Here is a 24,427-nt window from a genome sequence, read left to right on the forward strand (position 1 = left end):
ACCGTTTCTAAGGAGGCCCAAGCCCGCTGCGGCTAGAAGACCGCAGAAAGAAATCCGCCGAATTTCCCCATCCAGGGGTGGAGAGAGAAGACGCAGGGGTTCCTGAACCTCCGGAAAACTGGAAGGAAATGTGGAGTGTATGATTTGCTTGCAGGACCGGCCAGGGGAGATTTGAAATGGTTTTGTGTTTTCATATGCAGGGTCACCGTGGCCTCAGCATGGGGGTTATCCAGGGCAAGGTTAGGCTGTTTAGGCCCCAGACTTGGGACAGTCCGGGCAGCAGTCAATCCAGGGAGCCATTTGTCCCACCGCCCATCCCGCGGGAAACGGGCGAGACTTTATGGCCACTCTGTTTGTATTATCTGCATTAGTCTTTCCCCACCAGTTTGATCGAAACCTTTCCCTTTTACGAGGACCCAACGAAAATTTCCCGTCATATTTATCAGCCAGGGATAAAAATTTAGTATGGGAACTGATATTTCCTCATTTATGGGACGATGAAATTAAATACCAAAGCAATTGAGAATTATATGGCTTTGGGGGTTCCCTCCCCCCTCTTTCACGTCTCCTTTATTTTCCTGCCTGGTGTGCTTTTCCCAGGAATTTAGCGTCCCAGTTCCCTACCCTTACCCCCCACTTTGGAGTCTGGTGGGTCCTTTTCCCCACGGCCAAGTGGCCCTTGGCCACCTCAGCCTTTTCTTTTTTTTTTCTCTGGGTGTTAGTAGCTGGGGGCCAGGACAGTGCTACCCGAGCCTCTGCCCAGGCCAGCCAGGACAGGCTGGGATCAGAGAAAGGTTTCCAGGGAAGAGCCGCAAAGGGTTTGAGCCCAGCCTGGGAGGGGGTGAAGGAGTCGGCAGGAGAGGGTGAAGGAGGTAAACTTCAGACAAGCCCCAAGGCGTAGCCTGGGGAACCAGCAGACAGGGAGCAGACCCATCGGCCTCAGGGGTCCCACCACCCAACCTCTTTCCAAGCCCACCTCTCACCTTAGCCAAGGGAGAGGACAGAGTCGCTTCGGAATTCTCGCCATCATTAATGAAAATAATATTCCAGGGAGGAGCCTCCCGCCTCGACTCCCACCTCCTCACAAGACAGAATAGTGTTTAAAGTTGAAATAATTAGAAGTATGATAAACACGGCCCATTAATGAAAAAAGAAATCAAATTCATCAGCCTAAGTGGGACCCCCGGTGGGACAAATGTTTGCCTCTAATTACGCAAGATAAACGAAAACCCGGAGCTGCTAAACTAGAGCCCGCTCGGACGCAGACCTGAATAACTTGTTGGGTTTTCACAGACTTTGAGATTCTGCTTCAGTGGAGGTAAAAGGAAGGAAAAAGTGAGTGTTTTATCCTGGCGAAGGGAGCATTTGTGCGGGCCTGGGTCCCAGCCCTGCCCCCTTGGGCTCGGTCTTTCCCGAGGCCACGAGCAAAGGCTGTTTCGGTCCTATTGTCCGGGCCTGGCGTTCAAAGGCATGCGGGCCGCCACAGCGACCCCGCCTGCCGCCACTGCCAGGCACCCACCGCCCTGCCCCACAGGGCCAAGATCCTTCAGCCTGTGCCCTTGGCAACTGGATTAGGATCCAGGGGAGGCCTGTGTTGCTAGAATCACCCACATATGGACTTTTATTAATCCATTTCCCCAACTTTCCGAGGGCGCCGAGACACCTATGCCTATGCCTACGTCTGGGGCTCCCCCCTCTTACCTCAACTTGGGAACATGAAAATCCAGGGGCTGCAAGCCACAGTGGGGCTCAAGCTGTGCATACGACCTGACAAATCCCACCCAGGGCCAATGCTCTGGCCCCTTTCTCCCTTCCCGGGTACCCAGATCCTGGAAAGGCAACAAGGACGGGGCTGGGCCTCCTTCTGTCTGTGGGGCTGTGAGCAATGCAGAGGAGGAGGGTTCAGGAGCTCTGTGAATACTCTGGGAGGATCCAGCGGGTTCCACAGGGCAGCCCAAGGGCTGGGGCGCTAGGGGTCCCCACGTGAAAGCAGAAGAAGGAAAATATGCTCAATGAACAAAAAAGGACCTTTGTTGCTTTCTTGGCTGTAGCCCTCAACACACCCCAGAAGCACCCTGGTTTCTCCAGCAAAAAATTGGAGTTTCCCCAACAGGTTAAGAAAGTCAACTGGGAAATTCTGAAGATGAAGTGAAAAAGGAAGAATGTCTTTCCCTTTTGGGTTAAATAATAAAATAAAAATAAAGTGTGTGTATTGAAATCTTTTTAAGCAAAGAGGAAACAGAATCACACCAGAGATTGCAGGTTTTTTCCTCTTGCTTTGGAGGCCGAGATAAATCCTTCCCTTCCCAAAACTTGAAGAAAAGATTCGCTTTTCTTCTTCACTAGCACCAGGCTCTGCCCCAGCTGAATTGGGAGCAGGGAAATTCCAGGCAAAATTCGGAATGCCCAGAGACGCAGAAAAGAAAAAGATTTTCAAACAGGTACTAGAGGGAGGTAGGAGGCTGAGGACGCTTAGCAGGGCCTCTGGTCTACTGTGGACCTCACAGCCCCCCAGGCAGCTCGGCCAGCAGAATCTCTCACGTCTTGACATTGCACACACTTGCACACAGATGCTACGGAGTTCAGCATCTATACACGTGTCTAACTTGCACTTAAATATGTGTACACAGCCACAGATATTCACTTTTACCCAAAGTGCTGTCTAAGATCTCCGAATCCCGAATTCTGATAACCCGCGCCAGTCTGACTGCTTCCTGGCCCTGCCGAAGCTGGCCAGTTATTTAATTTTGTCCCCTGAATTGAAACCAGACCGAAGACACCTCGGACAGAAGCTTTGGGAGGAGGGTGGAAGGATGTCTTAGGGGCAGGCCCTGCTCCCCACTTTAGTGGTTTGCTTCTAAGTTGCCCCCAGTAAGTCAGGTTTCTAGCTAGAGTCGGGGCTGTGGTTAGGCTGGCTTGCTCCGGAGAAAAACACCGAACCTTTCTTACCGGTTAAGTTCCTTTTCAAAGACCTCTGTTTGCCTTCCTTTCCTTTTTTATTTTTCTTTTTTTTCTTCTCTTCTTTCTTTCCTTCTTGTTTCATCCTTCTCTTTTCTCTTTATTTGCTTCTTTCTGTTTTTCTTTTTCTTTTTTCTTCCTGTAATTTATTTTTTCCTACTTTTTCCAATCCTTTCTCTCTCTTGTCTTCCTTATTTCTCCCATTTCCTTGTTTCCTTCTTTCTTTATTATACAATTAATTCTTTGCTCTTTTCTCTCTCCAATTATTTCCTTCCCCCTGACTTTCTTTCCTAGCCTTTCTTATTTTTCTCTGATGTGCTGGGCTTAGTGAGGGGGACAGCACCAGGCTCAGTCGCATGCCTCCCTAGCCCAGCTGCTAAGGCTTGGAGTTGACCTTCTCCCGCCTACAGCCTTAGCTCAGCTGCTCCTCACAAGGCGAAGTGTAGGGCTGCCAGTCATCAGCAGCCAGGCCCCAGCAGTCGCCATTAGAGGGAGGAAAAATAGGATTCTGGGGCACATCCACACTAGTGCTGATGGCTTCTTGAAGTGCTAGGATTCAGGGGTCATGTATTTTCACTTCCATCACCCCAAAGGAGGCTTGTCTACCAGGCCTACCTTTGGAGAAGTCTGTCCCATCTTTGTCCTGACTTCCGGAGCTGAAACATTAAAATGGCCCAAAGTTGAGCCCAGTTGGTGCTCCCAAGGCTGGAGTCAGGGGAAATGAGCGAGTGGGATTTTGTCAGTCCCAGGTTGAGGGGCAGGTCCAGGGGTCATCCGTGGGCAAGGCCATCTCCCACATGGCCGCCTTTGTTCTCTGCTCCTGGACTGCAGCCCTGCTGGGCCCTCTGTCTCCCTTGGTCCTGCAACCACTGCAACCTCTGGGCAGGAGTTTCCTGGTATTTTGGATTCTTTCTTCAAACCCATTGTCGACTTCACAGGCGGCAGGCAGGAATGCAGGGCTATGTGTGCAGAGACCCTCCCAAATCAGCAGTCTGAGTCAAGGTTATGGGTCTTTGCTTTGTGCAGTGGGTTGGAGGGGTGCTGTGCAGAGAGATGTGTGTGTGTGTGTGTGTGTGTGTGTGTGTGTGTGTGTGTGGAGAGAGAGGGAGAGAGAGAGAGTAGTGCCTACAGGAGAACAAGAGGGTGTGATGGGGGAAGGTCTTGTCATGCTGATATTGTCCAAACTTTTAGAGTTTGTAAAGGTGCAAGAGCAGAGTGGACAGGACTCTGTCCAAAGAGGCTCCAAAGCTGAGTCCAAGATGGGCCTCAGGAAGGACTGACTCAGATCTTCAAGCCTTTTTGCCTTAGACAGAGAAAGGCAGCTCCATACACTCCCTTCCCTGCACTGCCACCCCTCAGAGCCCCTCTCTCCCCTGCCTTTCAAAGACCTGTGATTTCATCCTATGGCAAGACCAAAACTTACTTTTTTTTTTTTTTTAAGGGATGGGGGATCTTGTAAAATTTTTATGCCAAACAAAGTTATAAAAACTTCCCGGGCGTTGCCTTTTCCAAAAGTTTATATGAATAATAAAGAGTGCAGTCGCGTGCACTGGTTCTGGCGGGCTCTCAGTAGGGAGGGGTTAGCAAACAGCATTATCCAACCCTGGGGCACCAGAAAACCCCAGTAGCTCCCCCCTTCAGGGAATACTGGCCCAGAAACAATTGCCCTACGGATTCCTGAGAGAGGCGGGGAAAGCGAAGGGGTGGTGCCCTTGACTCCCTTGAAGTTCAAAGTTCTTCTTTACTCTTAAGAGAAGAGCCCTTTCTGCTCTCAGCCCACTCGAGAAATTAGCCCAAGGTAGTTTCTCCCCTTCTGGTTGAGAACTGGCTCTAGGTATTCCCAACTCTGTTCACCTTTCAGACACCTGGTTTGCACCTTTTGCTCCCCCAGAACAGGGCTCCCCAATCTTTCCATCTGGGACACCTAGAGCCAGGGAGTTTTCTCTCAGAGGTGCTTGGCAGGGGTTTCGAGTCTTCTTACAAGGGGCCCTTGCATCGCCATTCCTCAGCCACCTAAGAGTCTAAGTGACAAAGAAACCCCAAACTCAAGGCTACTCCTAAACCCATTTCTCATTTCGAGTGCCCTTGATTCCTCCTGCACCCCAAAGCCCATGGTGGGAGGGGGAGGGGCCCAGAGTGCTCTCTCAGCCCACACCACTTAATACCCTTGTAAACTCCCACGTGCACTATAAACTTGGATTTTTACAACCAGCATTCCTCCTTAGCTCCGGGAAACTTTGAACTCGGCCTCAGGTTTATTTACTGTGGGGGGGGGGGTGGTGGGCGGGGCGGGGAGGAAAGGGGCTGGGGTGCTGGGAGCTGAGAAAGGCTGGAGAAAAGAGGAAAAATGTGGGGCAACGGGCTGAGGAGGTGGGGGTCTGAGTGTGTTGGGAGAGCCAAGACCCTCCACTACAGGTTTGTTTACTATTTAGGGCGGAAGTAGTTTCTAATACAGGCCAGACTGGGTCGTTAAGGTCGAAATGAAACTGGGTTTAGAAACGTGAGGGGGTGCTTTATGGCAGCGTCTAGACGAGGATCTTTTGTTCCCGGGCAGTGCTGCGGCTAGAGGGGATTACCCCAAGAGGTTGAGCCCAGAGTGCCCCTGACCTGCAAGGGGGGTTGGACACCTTGGGAGACGGAAGGTGGGTTTGTTTGGGGGCCAAAAAACCCTTTTTCCTCCTTTTTAGAGGGTCACCAAGGACTGGCAGATTCCTGGCTTGGGTCACAGAAGCCTTTGTTTTTCTTTCATGATGACCTCCTCTCATCCACCAGAACTCTCTTTTGGAGCTGAGGACATTTCTGGGCTCCACGTTGCAGAGAAAGTGTTACCTGCGGGTTTTAAATATTTTTCTCCAAAATCAGGCATTTGGAGGCTAATATTTTGCTTTATAAATAGGTTCACCTTATAGAGTTTCCTCTATCCTAATTTCACAGGAAACATCACCAGCAGGCTAATATTTCCTAATGTGGCTAGTGGATAAACATCATACCTGGAGAAGTGTCACACACACATACACACACAAAAATGTGCAGAGGCCCCTCAGTTGCATTCCTGCCCACACTCAACAAACACTGCCAATGGTTACACACCACAGAGACACAAGCTCTAGATGTGTATGTGGTCAGGTTTACTCCATGCAACAGACAAAAGCATACAAATAATATTCCTTCTTATGTGCACCCATAGGCACACCGAGTTAAATAAAACGTTTGTGTGTGGGCACATGAGGGAATTGTGGGCTGCATATACACCCTAGTTTGCAAATCTTTGTCTCACGACCTGACCCACGTTTACAAATTAGAAATTTAGATACCTAAGCTGCAGGGATTCCTACCATCAAAAATGACAGAACCTAGATTTGATAGTCATGATGCTTTTTCCTTTCATCCAACAGAATTGTATTGACAAAAATATTTTCTTTGAATTATACAAAGACAGAAAGAGGAGGGAAAGATGAGATGAGTTGTCCTGAACCTCTGCCCCCAAATAACGAATTTGAAACAGAGACCAACGAAGTGCCCTCACTGAAAGCACTGCAAGGGCCGTGATTATCTTTATACAGAAGAAACATGCAGCAAATATAGACGGGTATGGTGACTGTCCCCGCAGGTCATCTCCATCCCCAGTGCCAACCCCTACAAAACAAACCTCTGGGGCTTTCTACTGTGGGACACCTAATGTATAAACATCAGGGTGGCCCCAGTATAGGCGTCTTGTTGTGTCTGGAAGAGCCTGGCCATTTGTGCCAGAGGGAAAGCAGCCAGGCCCCACCTTCCCACCCCCAGGAGCTGTGGAGAGGAGAGGGAGGGGGCTGGTTTCTCCTTCTGTCCCCTCCTTCCTTAAAAACAGTGTATAAAAATTCCAATACAGACTTCTCATAGAGAAAAAAAAAAAAAAAAAGCCCTAACCTCCACACTACACATTTAACTGCGACAGACGGAGACATCTGGCAGAAGGGCGGTGGAGCCAAAAAAATTCCTATAAATTTAAATTCGATGATGGTTACAATTAACTCCACAACAAACGTGTACTTAAACAGAAAGCCGTTGCTGGGCGTTTGGACACAGCTCGAGCTGCACGTGAGAAAGGAGAGCTTCAGAGTAGCTATGGAATGTCCTCAGCTTGAGAATGTGAGGAAACTACGGCCATACTCTTGGCCCTGCCAGCGGAGAGGAGCTCCAGGCCGGCCAGCACCGGCCTATCTCACCTCTGCCTGCCTGTCCTCACCCGCTGGGCTCTGCCTGCCTGCCTCCTCCTCCTCCGCCGCCGCCATGGGAGCATGGAGGATTTTAAGAGGAGAGGGGTTAATAAAAGGGTCAAATAAAATCATAATATTGAACAGAATGAAATTTATCTTTATTTGCCACCAAAAAAATTTCACAGCAATCCCTCTGGGAAGGGAGCAGGGTGGGGAGTGCACACGTACACACGCACTCACGCAGAGGAGGAGAGATGCGTGATTTGAATCTCACTGGGGGCGTCCCCCCCTTTCCCTCCAGGTGGAAAGAAAAGCTTGGGAAATTTATTTACAAAAATCCAGGCCCCAGCACGGGGGAGGTGCCCAATCCCATCTCCCTACTGCCTCCACCACCCCAATCTTCAATTTTCTTAAAAAAAAAAAAGAGGTAACGACTGCATAGACTATAGCTATAAATCCATGAAGTGGGGCACTGCTTGGAAAAAGATTTGGAAACCTCAATGCACCGATTAAGAAATTTCAAAGGAAGGTTCTACACATTCAGGGGGAGAACAACTAGGCTCGGGCGGGGCCTTGGCGAAGACGGAGGTAGGACACGGACTTTGCACACCTAACACCAGGTTGAAGGTACAGAAATTTCACAGCAAGGCAGGATCACATTTAGCTGCCCCCTAAAGTAGTGGGGCAAGGTGGGGCGGGGTAGAGGGGGGAGCCCGAGAAGTTTCCGCTGGCAGACATGCTGTCTTAGCGGATCTTTTCACTTGGGCAAGGGAAGGCTTTTAGTTCGAGGATTGTTCGGCTCAGGCGCTCACTACTGTCGCCCCTCCCCCACCTAATCCGAGCAGCAAGACATTGTCGCCGAGGTGTGTTTTCTTTTAAATGAAAGTCTTGGCCTCGGCGCCAACGGTGTTCACTCGCCGTGCGTCAGACACTTCCCTTCACCCCCTTTCCAGGCCCGGTCCCTGTCCCACAGCGAGAGTCAGATAGAGGGTCCAGGAGGTTCCGGAATGGAGTGCCGGCCACAGCGGTGGGGGCCAGCCCTGGCCACAGTCCAGTTTTCCACCGGCGGAAAGAAGACGAGTTAGAAAATAAAAAATAAAAATAAAATAAAATAATTTTCCCCTCCCCCCGCCCCCAAAAGGGCCCGGTCTGCAGGTTACAGCAGCGGATTTCCCGAGAAATACTGCAGCCGGTCTCTGCTCAGTTTTTTTTCTTTCATCCTTCTGTTCTGAAACCAAATTTTCACTTGTCGGTCCGTCAGGTTCAGCATCCGGGACAGCTGCAGCCGCTTCTCTTTGTTGATATACACGTTGAAGAAAAACTCTCGCTCCAGTTCCCGGATCTGGAATTTCGAATAAGGGCAGCGCTTCTTGCGGGTGCGGGGGGCGTCTGGAGGGAGGGGAGGGGGCAAGTGCGAGGAGAGGGGGGAGAGAGACACGTGAGACCCGGGCGACCCCAGCCCGCTGAGCGCTCAGCGGCCCTTCTCCTAGCCCACCGCGGGCAGCCCTCCCGCCAGGCGGCTGGCTCTCCTGCAGCCGCAGCACCCGGGCAAGCCTCGACCCCCTGCCAGGTCTAGCGGGTCCCCACCCCCCCGCCACTGCGCGACCCCGTCCCCAGTTCTCAGGCGAGAGCCGCGGCTGACAGGGTCTGGGACAGAAGGAAAGCCCTCCGGGGACACGTGCGTCCCCTCGGGCCCCCTGTCTGCTCCCCCTCCGCCCTCGGGCCCTTCCTGGGCCGCCCTCCTAGTGGTTCGGAAAGCCCAACCCCTCCCCCAGAAATCTGGGGGGAAAGCTGAGAACAGGCGCGAAGCAGTGAGATCTGGCGAGAGCAGTCGGGAGGCGAGGAGGAAGCCGGCCAGCAGGCACCGAGACACCAGAGAGCCGCTTCCGGGGCCCTGGCGCCCCGGGAAGCCCGCGGGGCAGCGCCTTCCACACCGCAGTTCTAGGCAAGCACCGAGGCCGCGGACCCGGGAGAAACGCCCAGACCCCCGCCTGGAACGCAGTGGAGTCCTGCGCCGCCTCGCCCCATTCCCCTGTCGCCGCTGACCCGAGTTGCTTGGGTTTCTGCTCGAGGACCCGCGAACACATAGTTTGAACATTTTCAAAACTAGTTTTAAGAAGGATCATAGCGGTCCTGGCTTGCCTCTCCGGTCTCAGGTTCTGCTCCATTGCTCCTCTCCCCCACCTCTCCCCCTCTCTGGATCTCTCCCTGTCTTTCCCTCGCCCTCCCCTTTCTCCCCCTCCACCCCTCCCCTCCTCCCCACTCCTCGGCAGCCCGGCTCCCCATACTTCCTTAAATGCTCCTCTAAGTTCACGATCAAAGTTAATATCGCCCGCAATGGTTGCGCTTTTAAAAATTTCACAGACCGAGGGAGATAACGGGGGAGGGGGGTTCACTCGGCTTTTCCAAAGAGCCCTTTTCCCTCCCTCCCCACCCCTTCTCCATCGTAAAAAGTCGAGTCGTTGGGAGAGAGGGCTTTGTAGGTTATAATAAAATCCTTTGAATGCTTATAAAACTCCACATAAAATCGGACTGACCCAAAACACGAGGCCGTTCCCGCTCCCCTTGCCTCCCCCCTTCTCTCGCCCTCCCTCTCTCGCTCCCTCCCTCGCTGCCCGCCCGTTCCCCGGCCGCTGCTACCTACTGGGGGCGGCTCCTTTGGCCGGCTCCTTGGCCACGGAGTGGGCTGAACCGGACGAGCTGGGATTTGTGTTCTCCTCCTCAGCCTCCGCCTCGGCACCCGCCTCAGCCCGGGACGCCAGTCCCGAGGCCGGGGGTGCCTCGGGCTCCCCCTTGGCCTCGCCCTTACCGGAGCAGGGGGGCTCGGCGGGCGCGTCGCCGCCACCGCAGTAGGCGTTGTCGAAGAAACGGTCGAAGGCTTGAGGCAGGACGCTGTTCTTGTTGACTGAGGAGTAGAAGCCGGCGGGGGTTGCGTGCGGGGCGCTGGGGTGGTGGTGGCCGCCGTAGGAGCCTTCGTTTTTCATGAGGATCTCGGTGACGGTGGAAGGAGGCAGGCACTCCCGGTGCATAAGCTCGTCGGCCGCCGCATAGCAGGAGGAGTAGCTGTTCCGATGGTGCCACTTGCCGGATGGCTCCAGGCCGTAGGAGACCTCCCGGACCGGGGGCACTTGGGCCGAGTAGGGATAGGAGATCTGACGAGAGGGGGCCTGGGGCAGGAAGGAGGAGACCGTGGAGAACTCGGGCATGTAGTAAGTGCAACTGGGCAGATAGAGGTTGGAGGCGCAGCTCCCTCGCTCGCCGAAATCTGCGCCCCTCTCCTTGCGCGACGGCGAGCAGAAGTTGCCCAGGTTGACCGAGTTAAACATCGTTCTCCTCTCCTGCCGGCTCCGGATGGAGGTTTTGGACCCGGTCTAGCGAGGGGGGAAAATTTGGGAAGGCGAGATGACGCGTTATCCGTCTTAGTCTCTCTCTCTCTGAGCACGTGATCCAAAGTAGATATTGTCATATATCAGTTCGGAGCACTTCGCAGACGTAGGAGGGGTTCTCTCTTAGGTAAGATCGGGGACGTTCAGGCGATTGGTTTGCAAACACCGCAGAAACATTATGAAAATCAATTGCAGATTTGTATTCGTTTTTCTCTCGTCACTCCCCTTCTCTCCATACCACAGCACGAGCAAAGGAGGAGAGAGAGGGTTGGGGTGGGGTGGGCGGTGGGATGGGCGAGGGTGGTGGCTGGGAGGGGGTAATTGTATTTTTTTCTAGCTGCTGCTCTTTTTTCCCCCAGGATTGGGGGAAGGAGGAGGGCTCTCATGTATTGGGGTCTTGCCTCCTCTCTGTGAGCAGCACCAGGAGGGTGGGAGTGAGGACTTCTTTCCCCACTGCCTGATTTCCCCAGAGAAGTGAATCCTTTCCCTTAAATCTCAGGGACTCTTACCCTTCCAACCCGCAGAGACACCGCCTGTTCACAAGAGTTTGAAGAAGTCCACTCTTTTCCTGGCCAGAGCTGGGTGTCAAGACTACCTTTCTGGAGTCCTTAGAGAGACTCCCGGAAGAGTATCTGAAGTTTCCCAAAGGTGAGGCAGCCCAGCTGCAAGCCAGTGTCCCAACTTTGTCTGGCTTGCTGTGCTGCCCCTGGCTAGGGAATCAGATTAGTCATAAACGAGTGGTGAGCAGTGCGCCAGCCGCCCAGCCGGTGCCTGGCGAAGTCTGGGAAAAACCTTCTCTAATGTTGTGTTAAATATTTAGTATGAGAGAGTGGCCCTGGGTGAATATTTCATGCCTGCCTTTATTGTCAATCAATGTGAAGAAAGCTACATCCACTGTGGATTTTCAAATCCCAAACCCCAAAGAAAAGGATTGGAATGAGAGCCATGTATCTTCTATGTCAGGGCCCTTTGGCTTAGTGGCTCAGCCTCAGCTAGTGCGCTGAAAAGAAGCCTAGTGTAGGGGTCCAGGAAGAATATGGTGGGGGGGACTAGGTTTGGGGTTCTTATCCTTGGATGATTTTGGGGACTGTAAGGTGGGTGGTGGGGCCAGGTATGGGTCTCCAGAAGAGACTAACCAGACAGTGGAAAGGAGCGGTGGATGCTGTGGCATCAGGGGAGGCCCAGCGGCCACTCCCTAGTCAAAGCCCCCAGCCTCTGTCCCTGGGGCTGTGACCAGATCTTAGTGCCTCCTTCCTATTTCTCAGCCCTGTCCTGCCCTCCTACAAGTCTGTCAGCCTCCTGGATAGCTGTAGCCCAAGAAGTAGGCTCAGTCATTCTGCATCCCCAACCCCTTGCCTTCCATCCCTCTGAGCACCACAGGACACATGTGGGCATCTGAAAATCACTTTATTGAAAGGTTCTGGACTGGGTCCAAGGGGCCAAAAGCAACCAGCATGAGCTGAAAGCAACCTTGGATCCAAAGAGGAGCTGCCAGGGCACAATTTGTTTGGGAAGGAGGGGAAGAACCGAAGCCCCCAAGGGCTCAGCCCAATGCACACTCAGGGGAAAACAAAAAATAGCCCAAACTCTCTTTACATCCATAACCCTCAGTTAAAATTAGTTTCCACTTAAAGAAATTAGAATGGATTTGTCTTGATGAAACATGATGAGGTGCTGCGGCTCCCAAACCAGATAAGGAGGACACAAAAAATTGTAGCTTGTCTCCATATGTAACCCCTAAAATCCATTCCTCCTCAATGCTCCTGCCTCCTCAAACTTGCTCAGCATTTAAGTGACACCTGAGTGGAGTCTGCCTCCACCATGGATCCCATTCTCAGGGTGGTTCTGGAATACTCAGGGATAGGTCTCAGGTGCCCCCCTACGCACTCAATGCTGGGCGCTACTCCTTTAGTTCTGGTCAGATCTTAAACTGAAGCAAAGAAGAACTAGATTGGGGCTTTGCTGAAGTGTGAGACTTCTGTTGGTAAGGGGCCATGAAAAGAAAAATCTGCTGTGTTTCCTTTTTCCTCTAGCCCTTTTTATAGGGTGAGATGGGGCCAGCATTTTTAATTATAGTCGTGGGGAACTATGGACTATGGCTTTTAATGGGGTTCACACTGACCTCATTAAACTCGAGTTTATTGAAGGCAAAATGCTGCCCAAACAGTGATAGGGACCAGCAAGAGGGAAGCGAGAGGTACCCCTATCCTTGCAGAGGTGTGGATGAAGGCTCGAGTCTCAGATCCCGCTTTCTCCACTTCCACCCAAGGCTCTGCTTCCTTCCCCCTCCTGGCCCTCCAGGGTGATGTGGGGCCCAATCCCCCAAGGCAGATTCAGCAAAGCCAGGACTGAGATGGGGGTAGGGGCTGTATCCTGTGAGGAGACAGCTGCTGGACTGAGCACTTGAATTTGACCACCAAAGTTTATTCCTGGGCCACCATAAAAGTGAGCCAGGCGGCAACAAGGAGCTGCTGGCGGCCCTATTTCCTTGAAACAAAAAAGAAATGCAAGAAAGAATGTCAAAGAGTTGATGTCTAGGAAACGCTGGGGTCTCCCAACAGAGACTTCTGGAAAGTAATATTCCTCCCCTTAAAAGTAAGGCATAAAGTTTAAAATGTTCTCTAGTGTTGATATGGCTTAGTTTTTCAACAAATCAAAAAACCTCTAGCAACTGTCAGTTGCTGCTACGGTCAAGGAAAGAAGGACCTGGCCACTGAGGTCAGCTAGACATTTACTGGCAAAAATGCCCATGGTCTGGAGTAGCCTCCCTGCCCAGCCCTGGGTCCAGGCTACCTGGACGCTTCAGCTGAGATGTTTGCCCTAGGCTGCACCCTCTCAGCCTGTGGATTCTGGCCACAGCACCAATACCTCCCTGTACAGGAGCCATCCCTGGCCCCCAATCCCTTCCTTGTCAAGCCCGCTCCAGGTGGCTTATTTGTATCTTATCTGGTGGGTGCCTGTGACCCCTCCATCTGCTTTGAGTCCTGGCCTTCACCTGAAATTCTCTGCAGCAGGGCCATCCGGCCCTCCCCACTGGCTCTTGGTGTCCTCAGTCAGCGCCATCAGCCAGCCTGGCTGCTAGCAGGCGGCTGCGGTCTGGGCAGCTGTCCAGGTAGCTGGACCAAAGTTAAGGCAGACTCCAGCACCCTTCCCTCCAACACACGGACAACAGGGGCAGCTTCAGAAGGGGACAGTGTCTCCTAAATTCTACCCTGGGCGGCTCCCAGAGCAAACTCCCGCACACAGCGTTGGGGCCTCCTGTTAGCTTGTCTACCTCCTCCACTGCTCTGGGTTCTAGAGAGCAGATCGTGGTAGGGAAAGGAGCCCATCCCACAGACCATGAACTGGGGAGGAAAATGCTGAAAGAAGAAATGGGGCCCACATATGCTCCAGTGGGCTTGGATTGTAAATTCAGCCTGTGTGGAGTCAATAAAAAGATAAGCGGAGAGAGTCCCACACATGGACGCTCTCGTTTGTTCACAGGCTGGGCCAGCAAGGAGACTTCATTAGAAATTGGCTTTCACCTTCTTGCCTATATTTCTCTCCCTTACAGTAATATCACTGCCTGCAATAATCCCTTTAGTATGCTTTGGGATTTTCAGGTCAGTGGTTTATCTGGCACCCGGGACACCCCAGCCCCAGCCAGGGAACAAGAAGCGGGTGGGACTGCTAGTTCCTGGCTTCCACCTCTTCTCAGACTTGGCCATTGCCCCAAGCCTGAGTCCCCAAGTCAGGCCACCTAAGCTGGTGGACGCTGCTCAGAGGTTCCTGGGACCTATGGAGGAAGTAGTGGGGAGGGAGAAGGACAGCTCCTTTGCCCCCACAGGCCCCACCCAGCTTCCTCTGTGGAGAGATTGTCCCAGGATGCTAGCAACCCGACCCTATTTCTTCCCATAAAAGCCCTATTTTACGAGCCGGTTTCACTGGCCCCCTCACCAAATGCTCCAAAATGAAGGAAATGTCTTAAAAGCAGGCTGGAAATGGAGCCGCTGCTATTGGGCTTTAGTTTCCTAAGCCAGTTGTAGTGGCACAGAAAATACCTTTTCTGGGCGGGATTGCCCTGTTGGGCCACCCAGATCTCCCGCCTCACCACAGAGCAGAGGCGGGTTGGCCGGAGCCCTGATTCTCTGGCTTTAGCTCCTACATTAAGGCTCGGACCTAGTCCTCCTGATCAAAGTGAGCTCGCGGCATTTTTATGAGATCAACTTCAGCGACTCTTTATTAGCGATCAGATGCCTGGGTCGAAAATGCAAAAGGGAACAAACAGCTAATCAATCCAAAAGGAAAAAGAAAAGAGAGGGGTGGGAAGGCATGGGGTGAAAAAATTCAGGTGACACAAAGCAAAAAGATTCCAGTCACCAAAAACAAATACAAAAAAAAATCTTTTGCCCCCAGCAAGAATCATTTGTTTGGGATCTGTTCCAGCCTCCAGGCCCTGCCTTCTGCCTGCACATTCTGCCCTGATTTCCGGAACCTGGAAGCCTAGGCAGGCAGTGGGGAACTCTGACTCGCCTGTGCTCTGGAGCTTGATCCGAAAGCTTCCACAGTGAGGACTGCTCCGTGGGGTGAGTGTTGTGGCCTATGCCTCCTTGCCCCAGCAAGGAAAGTGCCTTCTGCTCAGGATTTACAAGTCTCCCCCATTTTGCTGCTTTCCTTTCGGCGGGCTCAGTGGTTTTCTCCTCACTACAGTCAGAAGTTGAGTTACAGGAAGATTCGCCAGAGATTTATCGCCTGGCCCCAAACTTGGAGAGCCTCGTTGTCATAAACAGCCGTCTATTGTCTAGACTTTTATCTCCGGGTATGGATCGTGCATTAGCGAGGCTCAGGAGACATGGGGCTGGCTCTGTGGGGTGTTTGTGCAGCCGGTGCCTGCCCGCAGGCCCCAGGGGTTTCTTTGGGTCATTTTATGAGAGTGCACACATTTGTGTACGCTCTTGGAGCTGGGCAGGTACGCCTGAGTGTTCACGAGTGGAGGCCCAAGGTAGGGAAATCTCTTTTTCTCTGTGTTGGGGAACATTCCGGTGCGTGTACTTGTGTGTTGGGTGAGAATTTGTCATGGTATGCTTTGTTTCTGGGGCATTTTAAGTGTTCCTGCCTGGGCTTTTTCAGGTTTTATTAACTTGCATCCGCTTGGCCTGTTTATGTCCCTTCCAAGCAGATCATCTGGTGTTTTTCAATATTGGAGTGCATTGTGTGTATTTGGCTTCTCTCAGGAAATGGTTTTGGGTGATACCTTCCCAGGCTTACTCCCTCAGATACCCCCACCCACCCTGAATCACACCTCAGCCTCTGCTTTCACCAGGTTGTCTGGCCCTGCCCCACTCTCTGCAAGTCCCTTAATCTCCAAAGTGCCTGCCAATTTTATGTCACAGACATGAAGCACATTTTTGTAGGGTGAGGTCTGGCTATCTCTATCTTTCCCACACTAGGGGGAAGCGTCCAGCTCATAAACCACCTCACTAACTGGAGCTCCCCTTCCCAGACTGAGGGGACATAAGAAAGGGCCTCCCCAGTCCATTTCAACTGTTTAAAATACTATCCACGGAACTCTAGATACTGCCAAAGAAAGCCTGCTGTTCCCTCCCTGGGGCTTCCCGGCTACCCCTCCAGCCCGTTGAGCCCAGGCATTTTGTAACATAAGTGGCACTTTGCCCAGATTAAACGTCTATGGCAGAGACACTTATCACCTTAGATCTTGGGGTCAGAGCTGCTTTGAAAGCCAGGATCATTTAACATCACCAGAAATAATCAAATCCTCTCCCTTTGTTTTTTATGATGAAAACACAGGGTAAGAGAGCACCAGGCACTGAGGCCTGGGAGTTCCACAGACCAACACCCCTGCTCCTGGCGGCTCCCACCCGGGACTTAGACCCTCAGGTCCCTAATATCCCGGAGGTGCTCTCAATCAGAAAGGTAAAGTGGGAGGTGGGGGCAGATCCCAGAGGCCATTTTCCCAGTTGAGGAGGGTGGAGGTGACAACAATTAGAGGCTTTTGGAGCATCAGATTGAACCAGAATTCCCCATCATTGTTTTCTGTGCATCCCTCCCTTCCCTTGCCATTAGAATTTCAATTTAAAAAGCAATGATTAGGCCTTAAAATGTCTCCATGAGCCCAGAGGAGGCGAAAACGAGCTGTGAGGTCCAGGAAAAAGGTAAGTCCTCCGCAGATATCCCCACACCAATTATTTTTCTCTCCTTCTTTCTCTCTGTTCATCCCCAGTGCTACCCTGGAGGAAAAGGATCAAGGATCTCAGTTCGGGATCCTTCCTCCCTGAGCCTTCGAGCTGAGCCTGCCCACTGCCCACCGCCAAAGGCTGTCGCGGCGGATACGGGGCTCTTTCGGTCTCGCCGGCCGGCTGCGGCGCTGCCTTACGCTCCCGGTCTCCCTGTCTCCCTCCATTCTTGCCTCACCCCTGCCCTAGACCAGCAAATATCCAATATATTTGTTTCTCCGCACCCCAGGCCTCAGCGCAGCCAGCTCAGCGCTCGGGGATCGCTGCCCCCGCACTGGGTCCTTATGCGCTTTGCTTCCAGTCCCACCGACTGCAGCATCTTTCTTTGCTAGCTGCCCGGGTAAAACGCTTCTGTCGCACTTTCCTGCTTCTCCCCCTTTCTTTCCGCCTCTGGATCTGAGAAAGAAATAAAACCAAGCCTCCTACCGCACCAGCCCTCCCCACCCCTGCTGCCTCACTTCTCCTTACCGAGTGTACCGCCTTGTTTTCTGAAGGAAACCGTAACATTCAGACATTTAAGCTGTAAATGAACTTTTCTTTATGACGTTTAATTTTCTCTCCAATTCTTAGGTCCTGCTCCGCTTCGCAGTGGAATGGAACGGATTTAGAAGCCTGCAGTAGGGGAGTGGGGAGTGGAGAGAGGGAGCCCAGAGTTACAGACTGCGGCGAGAGGTACAGAAGACTGGGAGATAGAGAAAAAGAGAGGCGGGGGAAGGGAGGGGGAGGAAGGAGGCAGGGAAGGGTCCCCAGCTGGCGGGGAGCGGAGCCAGAGAGAGAAAAAGAGAGAAAAGTTTCCCGGAGTCTTCATTAGTTGATTTCCCTGTCCGCCGCTTTCCCCAGCCGGCTCACCCCCGGTAAAGGATGGAGGGGCGTCTTTATTTTTTTAAGGCCCCAAAGAGTCTGATGTTTACAAGACCAGAAATGCCACGGCCGCGTCCTGGCAGAGAAAAGGCTGAAATGGAGGACCGGCGCCTTCCTTATAAGGTACGATGCTAACTTGACCTTCACTTTGTCATGGCGCCCCCGCCCACCCAGACTGCTGCAGGCGCCCGGGCGAGGGAGAGCAACAGCCGACCCTTGCTTCTGCCTCCCTCCCGCCTCTTTTTATCTTTCAATCTTTCTCTCTCGTCTTTCTTATTTTCATTTCCCTCCTTCTGTCTTTTTCTTCCTCTTTTTTCTGTCTTTTCCTTTTCATTTCCTTCCTTCCTTCTTTTTCTCCTGCTGTTCTTCCTGCCCCCTTTCTTTCACTCATTCTTTTTACCCTTGCCGGCTGGTTTCATAGCTTCCCTGGGTTCTCTCTTGCCTTGTTCTCAGGCACTTCCTTGATCTCTTTCTCTCTCTTCCCAGCCTTCTGGTCCCTTCTGGTCTCAAATCCCGGAAACAACAACAACAAAAATATTTTCAGTCCTTCCTGCATCCCTACTCTGAACTGGCCTTCACAGCCCCAGCCTGGCTTTTGCCCCACCCAGGTGTTCCTGGGGGAGAGGGGGAAGGCCAATTTAGGATCAAAAGAGGCTTCACTTTGGGACCAGTGCCCACTTGGGGATGACAATGAAATTGGTTTGGATAAGACCCTGTCTTCCTCACATTGGCCCCACCTGCAAAGTCTCTGTGACCCTAGTGGCCTTGGACTGAGAGCAAAGCCTCAGGCTGTGGGGACATGGGGAAAGCAGATCCCACAGCTCCTGCAACTATGGGGAGGGGAGCAGAGTTCAAGTACCAAATTGTGGTTCACCCTTCTCTGGCTTTCAGCCCCTAAAATCTTAGAGCTTTCCCTTAAGACATCTGAGGAGGAGATTTAGAGAACTAGGGATTTATAGAGATTAAAGCATATGTAAAAATAGGATAGAGAAAGACTATAAGGGCCTCTCCACCTTGTCTATTGCTGCCTCCCAGGCTCCAGCAGAGCCCTCTGACATTAACTCTAATCATATCTTGTGTGGCTATAAAATAATATTATTGATACCCCTGTAATTATCTATTATCCCCTTACTTGTAATGATTACAATACTAGAGGAGGCAGGTCTATGCTGACAAAGTAAAGCCAAGCAAATATCCTGGAAAATGAAACTAAATCAGGGGCATTCAAACTCGATCTCTTGTGTGTTCTTGAGTATGTTCCAAAATCTATAAGCTCCTGCCTAGGGCCTCCTTGATTTAGGAATAGCCATTTTGTAGGGCTTAGGGTGATGTTGGGAGACCCTACTGTCTCCTTTTCCTCTACATCCCATACACCCCTGGCCCCTCCTCCTCTGCACAGACATCAGAGAGGGTCAGACAATAAAAGAGAAATACTTTCTCTCTCTCCCTCTACAATTATCCGAATAATTGCATGAATTCTTCCTGGAATACCACTGTGTAGTCAGGGTCAGGATTTCAGCAGGAAGTGCAGGGGACAGAATTCCAAATGGGGGAAGCTGAGAGAGTCCTGCGTTCTTACATTCCCAGACTTTATAGTTCTGTCTAGTGTTACATTGTTTCTTCAGGCAAAGATCTTTGTTCCCCTTCAGTCATATTTCTCCCTTCCCCCTCCCTTTCTTTCTCTTTCCCTTCCCCCTTTTTTGAGTCCCTTTAAAGGAGACTCAGATCATCTTCTGCTCTTAATAGATGACTATAAAAGTAAAATTAATTCCCTCCTGCCCTTTAATATCAATATCTCTCCGTTAAGTATGCACATTGGCGAGAGAATTAAGTGCTGCAACCTAAACCAGCAATTACACCCAAGGTTTGTTGTTTTTTTTTTTAACTTTATTTTCATTGGGTCTGGCTTATCTGGGGGTGTTCACTCTGGCAAGAGATAACCAGGGGGCATTTGTATTTTTTTTCCCACAAGCTCGTTGGGGCCTAAGCCAGTACCGACCTGGTAGAAAAAGCAACCACGAAGCTAGAGAGAGAGCCAGAGGAGGGAAGAGAGCGCCAGACGAAGGTGAAAGCGAACCACGCAGAGAAATGCAGGCAAAGGAGCAAGGCGGCAGTTCCCGGAACAAACGTGGCAGAGGGCAAGACGGGCACTCACAGACAGAGGTTTATGTATTTTTATTTTTTTAAATCTGATTTGGTGTTCCATGAGGAAAAGGGAAAATCTAGGGAACGGGAGTACAGAGAGAATAATCCGGGTCCTAGCTCGCCACATGAACGCCCAGAGAACGCTGGAAAAACCTGAGCGGGTGCCGGGGCAGCACCCGGCTCCGGTCAGCCACTGCCGCACACCGGGCCCACCAAGCCCCGCCCCTCGCGGCCACCCGGGCTTCCTTGCTCTTCTTATCATCTCCATCTTTACTATGAGGCTTGTTAACAAGACCAGAGAGCTGGCCAAGCACCTCTATCTCAGCCGCGCCCGCTCAGCCGAGCAGCGGTCGGTGGGGGGACTGGGAGGCGCTAATTAATTGATTCCTTTGGACTGTAAAATATGGCGGCGTCTACACGGAACCCACGGACTCATAAACAATATATCTGTTGGGCGTGAGTGCACTGTCTCTCAAATAATTTTTCCATAGGCATATGTCAGAGGGTTCTGGATTTTCAGTTGCTAAGGAAAGATCCAAATGGGACCAATTTTAGGAGGCCCAAACAGAGTCCGTTCAGTGTCAGAAAATGCTTCCCCAAAGGGGTTGGGAGTGTGTTTTGTTGGAAAAAAGCTTGGGTTATAGGAAAGCCTTTCCCTGCTACTTGTGTAGACCCAGCCCAATTTAAGAATTGCAAGGAAGCGAAGGGGTTGTGTAGGCCGGAAGCCTCTCTGTCCCGGCTGGATGCAGGGGACTTGAGCTGCTCCGGAATTTGAGAGGAACATAGAAGCAAAGGTCCAGCCTTTGCTTCGTGCTGATTCCTAGACTTAAGATTCAAAAACAAATTTTTAAAAGTGAAACCAGCCCTAGCCTTTGGAAGCTCTTGAAGGTTCAGCACCCACCCAGGAATCCACCTGCCTGTTACACGCCTCTCCAAGACACAGTGGCACCGCTTTTCTAACTGGCAGCACAGAGCAACTCTATAATATGCTTATATTAGGTCTAGAAGAATGCATCTTGAGACACATGGGTAACCTAATTATATAATGCTTGTTCCATACAGGAGTGATTATGCAGTGGGACCCTGCTGCAAACGGGACTTTGCACTCTAAATATAGACCCCAGCTTGGGACAAAAGTTGCAGTAGAAAAATAGACATAGGAGAACACTTAAATAAGTGATGCATGTAGACACAGAAGGGGTATTTAAAAGACAGAAATAATAGAAGTACAGAAGAACAGAAAAAAAACTCAGCAGATGGAGATTACCATTCCCAATGCCTGAACTTCCTCCTGCTATTAAGATTGCTAGAGAATTGTGTCTTAAACAGTTCATGAACCCAGAAGAATGCAATTTCAATGTATTTAGTACACACACAGTATGTATATAAACACAACTCACAGAATATATTTTCCATACATTGGGTAGGTATGCACTTTGTGTATATATAATAATGTATTTACCATGCAGTTTTAAAATGTAGATATATTAATATCTGGATGCATTTTCTGTGCACTGGTTTTATATGCCTTATGGAGTATATACTCACATGTAGCTAAATAGACTCAGGACTGCACATTCCTTGTGTAGGTTGTGTGTGTGTGGTGGTTTTATGCATAAATAAAGTTTTACATGTGGTGAATATACGTGCTGTATGTAATGTTTCCCCAGTCGGTTGCTTTCACATACAGTAGATAAAAGTGCCTCTGTGTGTACATTTTATAAAGAAATATATTTTCTGTGCCAACAATGTACCCATAATAGAGATATCTGTGCGTTTTAGACTGTGTTTCAATTTATTGGCAGCACTACGACCAGGTGTGTGCTTTATGGAACATCTTTTCCATGCTCTGCATGTGGACTATGCACGTTTTACAGAGAGCTTCCCAAGCAAGGGCTGCTGGGGGGTTCCATCCTCACAGACCTGTCTTTGAAGGAAGCTCTCCACTCTGGGCCAGGTAAACTGACAAAGTGAAGACTTGCCTCCTAAGTGGCTCTGGCTGGAAGAAGAGAAATCACCTGCTGGCAACGGGCTGGTTTAGATTGGCTAAAGGTCCAGCTGTGTTTGGTCTTGTCGAGGCCCAGTTTCTTGGCTCCTATGCCATGCTCCAGCGGGCGGCACAGGTCTTAGGAGCCTCCAGGGCAGAGCCTCTAGCGATGAGAAGCCGGGCAGGAGGGCGGTCAGCTGCTGTGGGGACACCGAGTGCCCGGCAGAGGGAAGGAGCTTAGGATAAAGGTCTAGTTCACGAAGCCCGGCCAGCGCCTCAGACTCCAGCCGCTCTTGGAGGTCTCTCACACTCACAGGGCGTCCGCCCAACGCCTAGGGTGCTCAGGGACGAGCGACTGGACAGATCCGGGTCTCGGCGAGGCAACCTCCACAGCTCCGGCCAGCAGGGGTCATCTCGTCCTTCGCGGGGGCACAGCGGCCCTCCGGAGGAGACGAGAGCTGCCGGCGCTGTCGGGCGCGGGAGCTGCTCGAGTCAGCCGGGGCTGTGGGCGCGCCGGGTTTCCTCTCCCTGGACCCTGGAGAGGACCGCAGCCGGGACCACGACGGTCGGGGAATTGGACCAAGGTCTCACAGCCTTCGCCACAGGGCCGGGATGCTGAGCACTCCAGGCGCGAGTCAGGGAGTGTCCCAGGCGCCCGGGTCGTCCACCAGTGCCCGGCGCGTCTTTGTCTCGAGGCCTCGGCTGGAGTGGCAACCGAGAGCACCGCGCAGGGCTGCAGCGCGGAGCGGAGGGCGAAGCTGGGGAGTCCTGCAGCGGCGGACGCGGGCCACGGCCTCTCCTTGGAAAATCGGCAGCGCCGTCTGGACCGAGGCACACGCAGGAGGGCGGCCGCTCGGACCAAAGGCTGAGCATAGGCGCGCTGTGGGATCGGGGCCTGCCTTCCACCTCCCGCTGAATTACACCGGAATCCGCGCCTCCAGGTGCCATGCAGAGAGGATTGGCGGCTCCAGAGTGCGTTTCTCGCGCGGCCTGGGGCCGAAAAACCGCTTCTGCTTTCCTGGATATAGCAGGGAGGGTGGGCAGGGGCTCCGGCCTGGCCGGAACCCCAAGTCCCCGGAGTTTGCTTTGTTCGCGGACCGGGGCCAGCGGTCCCTGCTCTGCTCTGGGTCTCAGCCATCGATCGCGCCGGATTTCCGGCTACATTAGCACCCACAGAACCCAGACGGCCAGACCCATCACCTGCCGGCTCGATAGCGGCTTAGTGGCTTTAAATACTCAATTTCGTCTGTGCACGTCAGAGTGGAGCAGAATAACTGCAACAATAACCAGGTCCAAATACAGAACTCACTCGGGGGATATAAGTTTATACACGCACAACGGCGGAATTATTGTCTGCCTAAATTATCTGGATATTTCTTCCCTTTTCTTGCTCCTCAAAACCCGGCGAGAGACACGGAGTGCTTTGTCTTAAAGTTAGTGGAGTACATTGTAGTTTGGGGGCTAAAACTGGACAAATAGTTGCAACATAGAGGAAATCCTCACCCAGATGGAGAGCTCAGCTGCGACCTAAGTATTGGGATCGCGGTTCCAACCGTGACCTCCTCTTTGGCCGGGAGACCCAACGATTTGTTTTTCAGTCATAGGAAGGAGGCAACATCCTTCTCTGGCAACATCCCCAGTGTTTGCGTTGAGTCTCTGGACCTGCAGAGACACCACCCAACTAGGTGCCTTCTCTCTCAAATTGGGAGTATCTCTGGGAATAAATTAAAGGCCAGTTATTTGCGGCCTTCCTAAATCCTCCTTTTTCTTTTGCCAGAGATGTCCCTATTGTTGACCCTTCCTGTGTAGACACGTCATAAGAGTCAGATATTCTTTTGCCTTGATTTCCTGGTATTCTGACTCCTCCTACCCTCCTCTATTCAGACCCAGGCTCAAACACCAGGCCCCTCCCCCAGCTCATGGCTGCCCAAGCTGCCCGTCTTCGGTCGATGCTGCACTCTGTGGGGCATTTATATGACCACCCTAAGGCTTTGGGTCTCCTTCCTGTCCGTACTCCTCAGCTTCGCAAAGCAACTGGGGATTAGGGGTAAAAAAGAGAATGGTATTTGATCTAAATTCGCTAGTTTATCTAATTATAGGAATAAAAAAGGGGAAGGAAAGAGAGAAAGAGAGATTTCAGGGCAGGAGGTGTGGCTCAGAGTCTGGACTTGGTGGGGGCCCCTAGGATTCTGGTACAGGCTCAGGAGGGTGGAAGAGGAATTTGGAGGAGACTCCTTTGATAGGAGCTTTACAGTTAGAAAATGTAACTGGAGAGAGGGGAGGGAAGAGGCAAAAGGGTAAGAAAGAGAGAGGGCATGTCTTACCGAAGGAAGGGGTAGGTGGAGGTGCAGAGGGTTCATGGGCACATCTGGACTCTACCACTGGCCTGGGCCTGGGCTTTCATCTGGCATGGCCTAGAGGGAGTCGCTGGCTTCAAAAGGTGAAGCCTATTTTGCCAGTTCCAAGGGGTCTTTAGCCCCTTCTCAACATCTTGCAATACACAAGCGTCATCTCAGAGTGAAGCCATAGGATTAAGACCACACGGTTGAAGCTCTAGGCCCACCAACCCCCCTCCATCTCAGCCCCGGGATTATGGGTTACTCTTACTGCCCCAGTATCCAGCTCAGCTCACCAGTGCCCCTATCCCGGCTTCTATTT

The 24,427-nt window shown here is 51.8% G+C and overlaps 1 protein-coding gene and 1 long non-coding RNA gene across 2 annotated transcripts; one reads left to right on the forward strand and one right to left on the reverse strand.

Moving 5' to 3' along the window:
* Positions 1-7,293: 7,293 nt before the first annotated feature.
* HOXC11 (homeobox C11) lies at positions 7,294-10,599 on the reverse strand. The gene is made up of 2 exons (XM_509104.6): positions 9,802-10,599; positions 7,294-8,546 (listed from the first exon to the last, which is right to left on the reverse strand). Exons 1-2 carry the CDS (start codon positions 10,481-10,483, stop codon positions 8,314-8,316), a joined length of 915 nt encoding a protein of 304 aa, XP_509104.2. The 5' UTR covers positions 10,484-10,599; the 3' UTR covers positions 7,294-8,313.
* A 4,309-nt stretch (positions 10,600-14,908) lies between these two features.
* On the forward strand, positions 14,909-21,426 carry HOTAIR (HOX transcript antisense RNA). The gene is given in 4 exon segments (NR_131936.3): positions 14,909-15,108; positions 17,347-17,448; positions 17,637-17,760; positions 19,610-21,426. It is a non-coding gene; the product is annotated as an HOX transcript antisense RNA (long non-coding RNA).
* The last annotated feature ends 3,001 nt before the right edge of the window (positions 21,427-24,427 follow it).

The sequence above is a fragment of the Pan troglodytes genome, chromosome 10 (genome assembly GCF_028858775.2).
Source record: "Pan troglodytes isolate AG18354 chromosome 10, NHGRI_mPanTro3-v2.0_pri, whole genome shotgun sequence".
NCBI lineage: Eukaryota > Metazoa > Chordata > Mammalia > Primates > Hominidae > Pan > Pan troglodytes.

What these genes read in the sequence shown, in the direction of transcription:
- HOXC11 (XM_509104.6), bottom strand. Translation starts at nt 10,483, where the DNA reads ATGTTTAACTCGGTCAACCTGGGCAACTTCTGCTCGCCGTCGCGCAAG. An exon ending in GGCCAAAGGAGCCGCCCCCA is followed by an intron (nt 8,547 to 9,801) that starts GTAGGTAGCAGC and finishes CCCTCCCTCCAG; the next exon opens with ACGCCCCCCGCACCCGCAAG.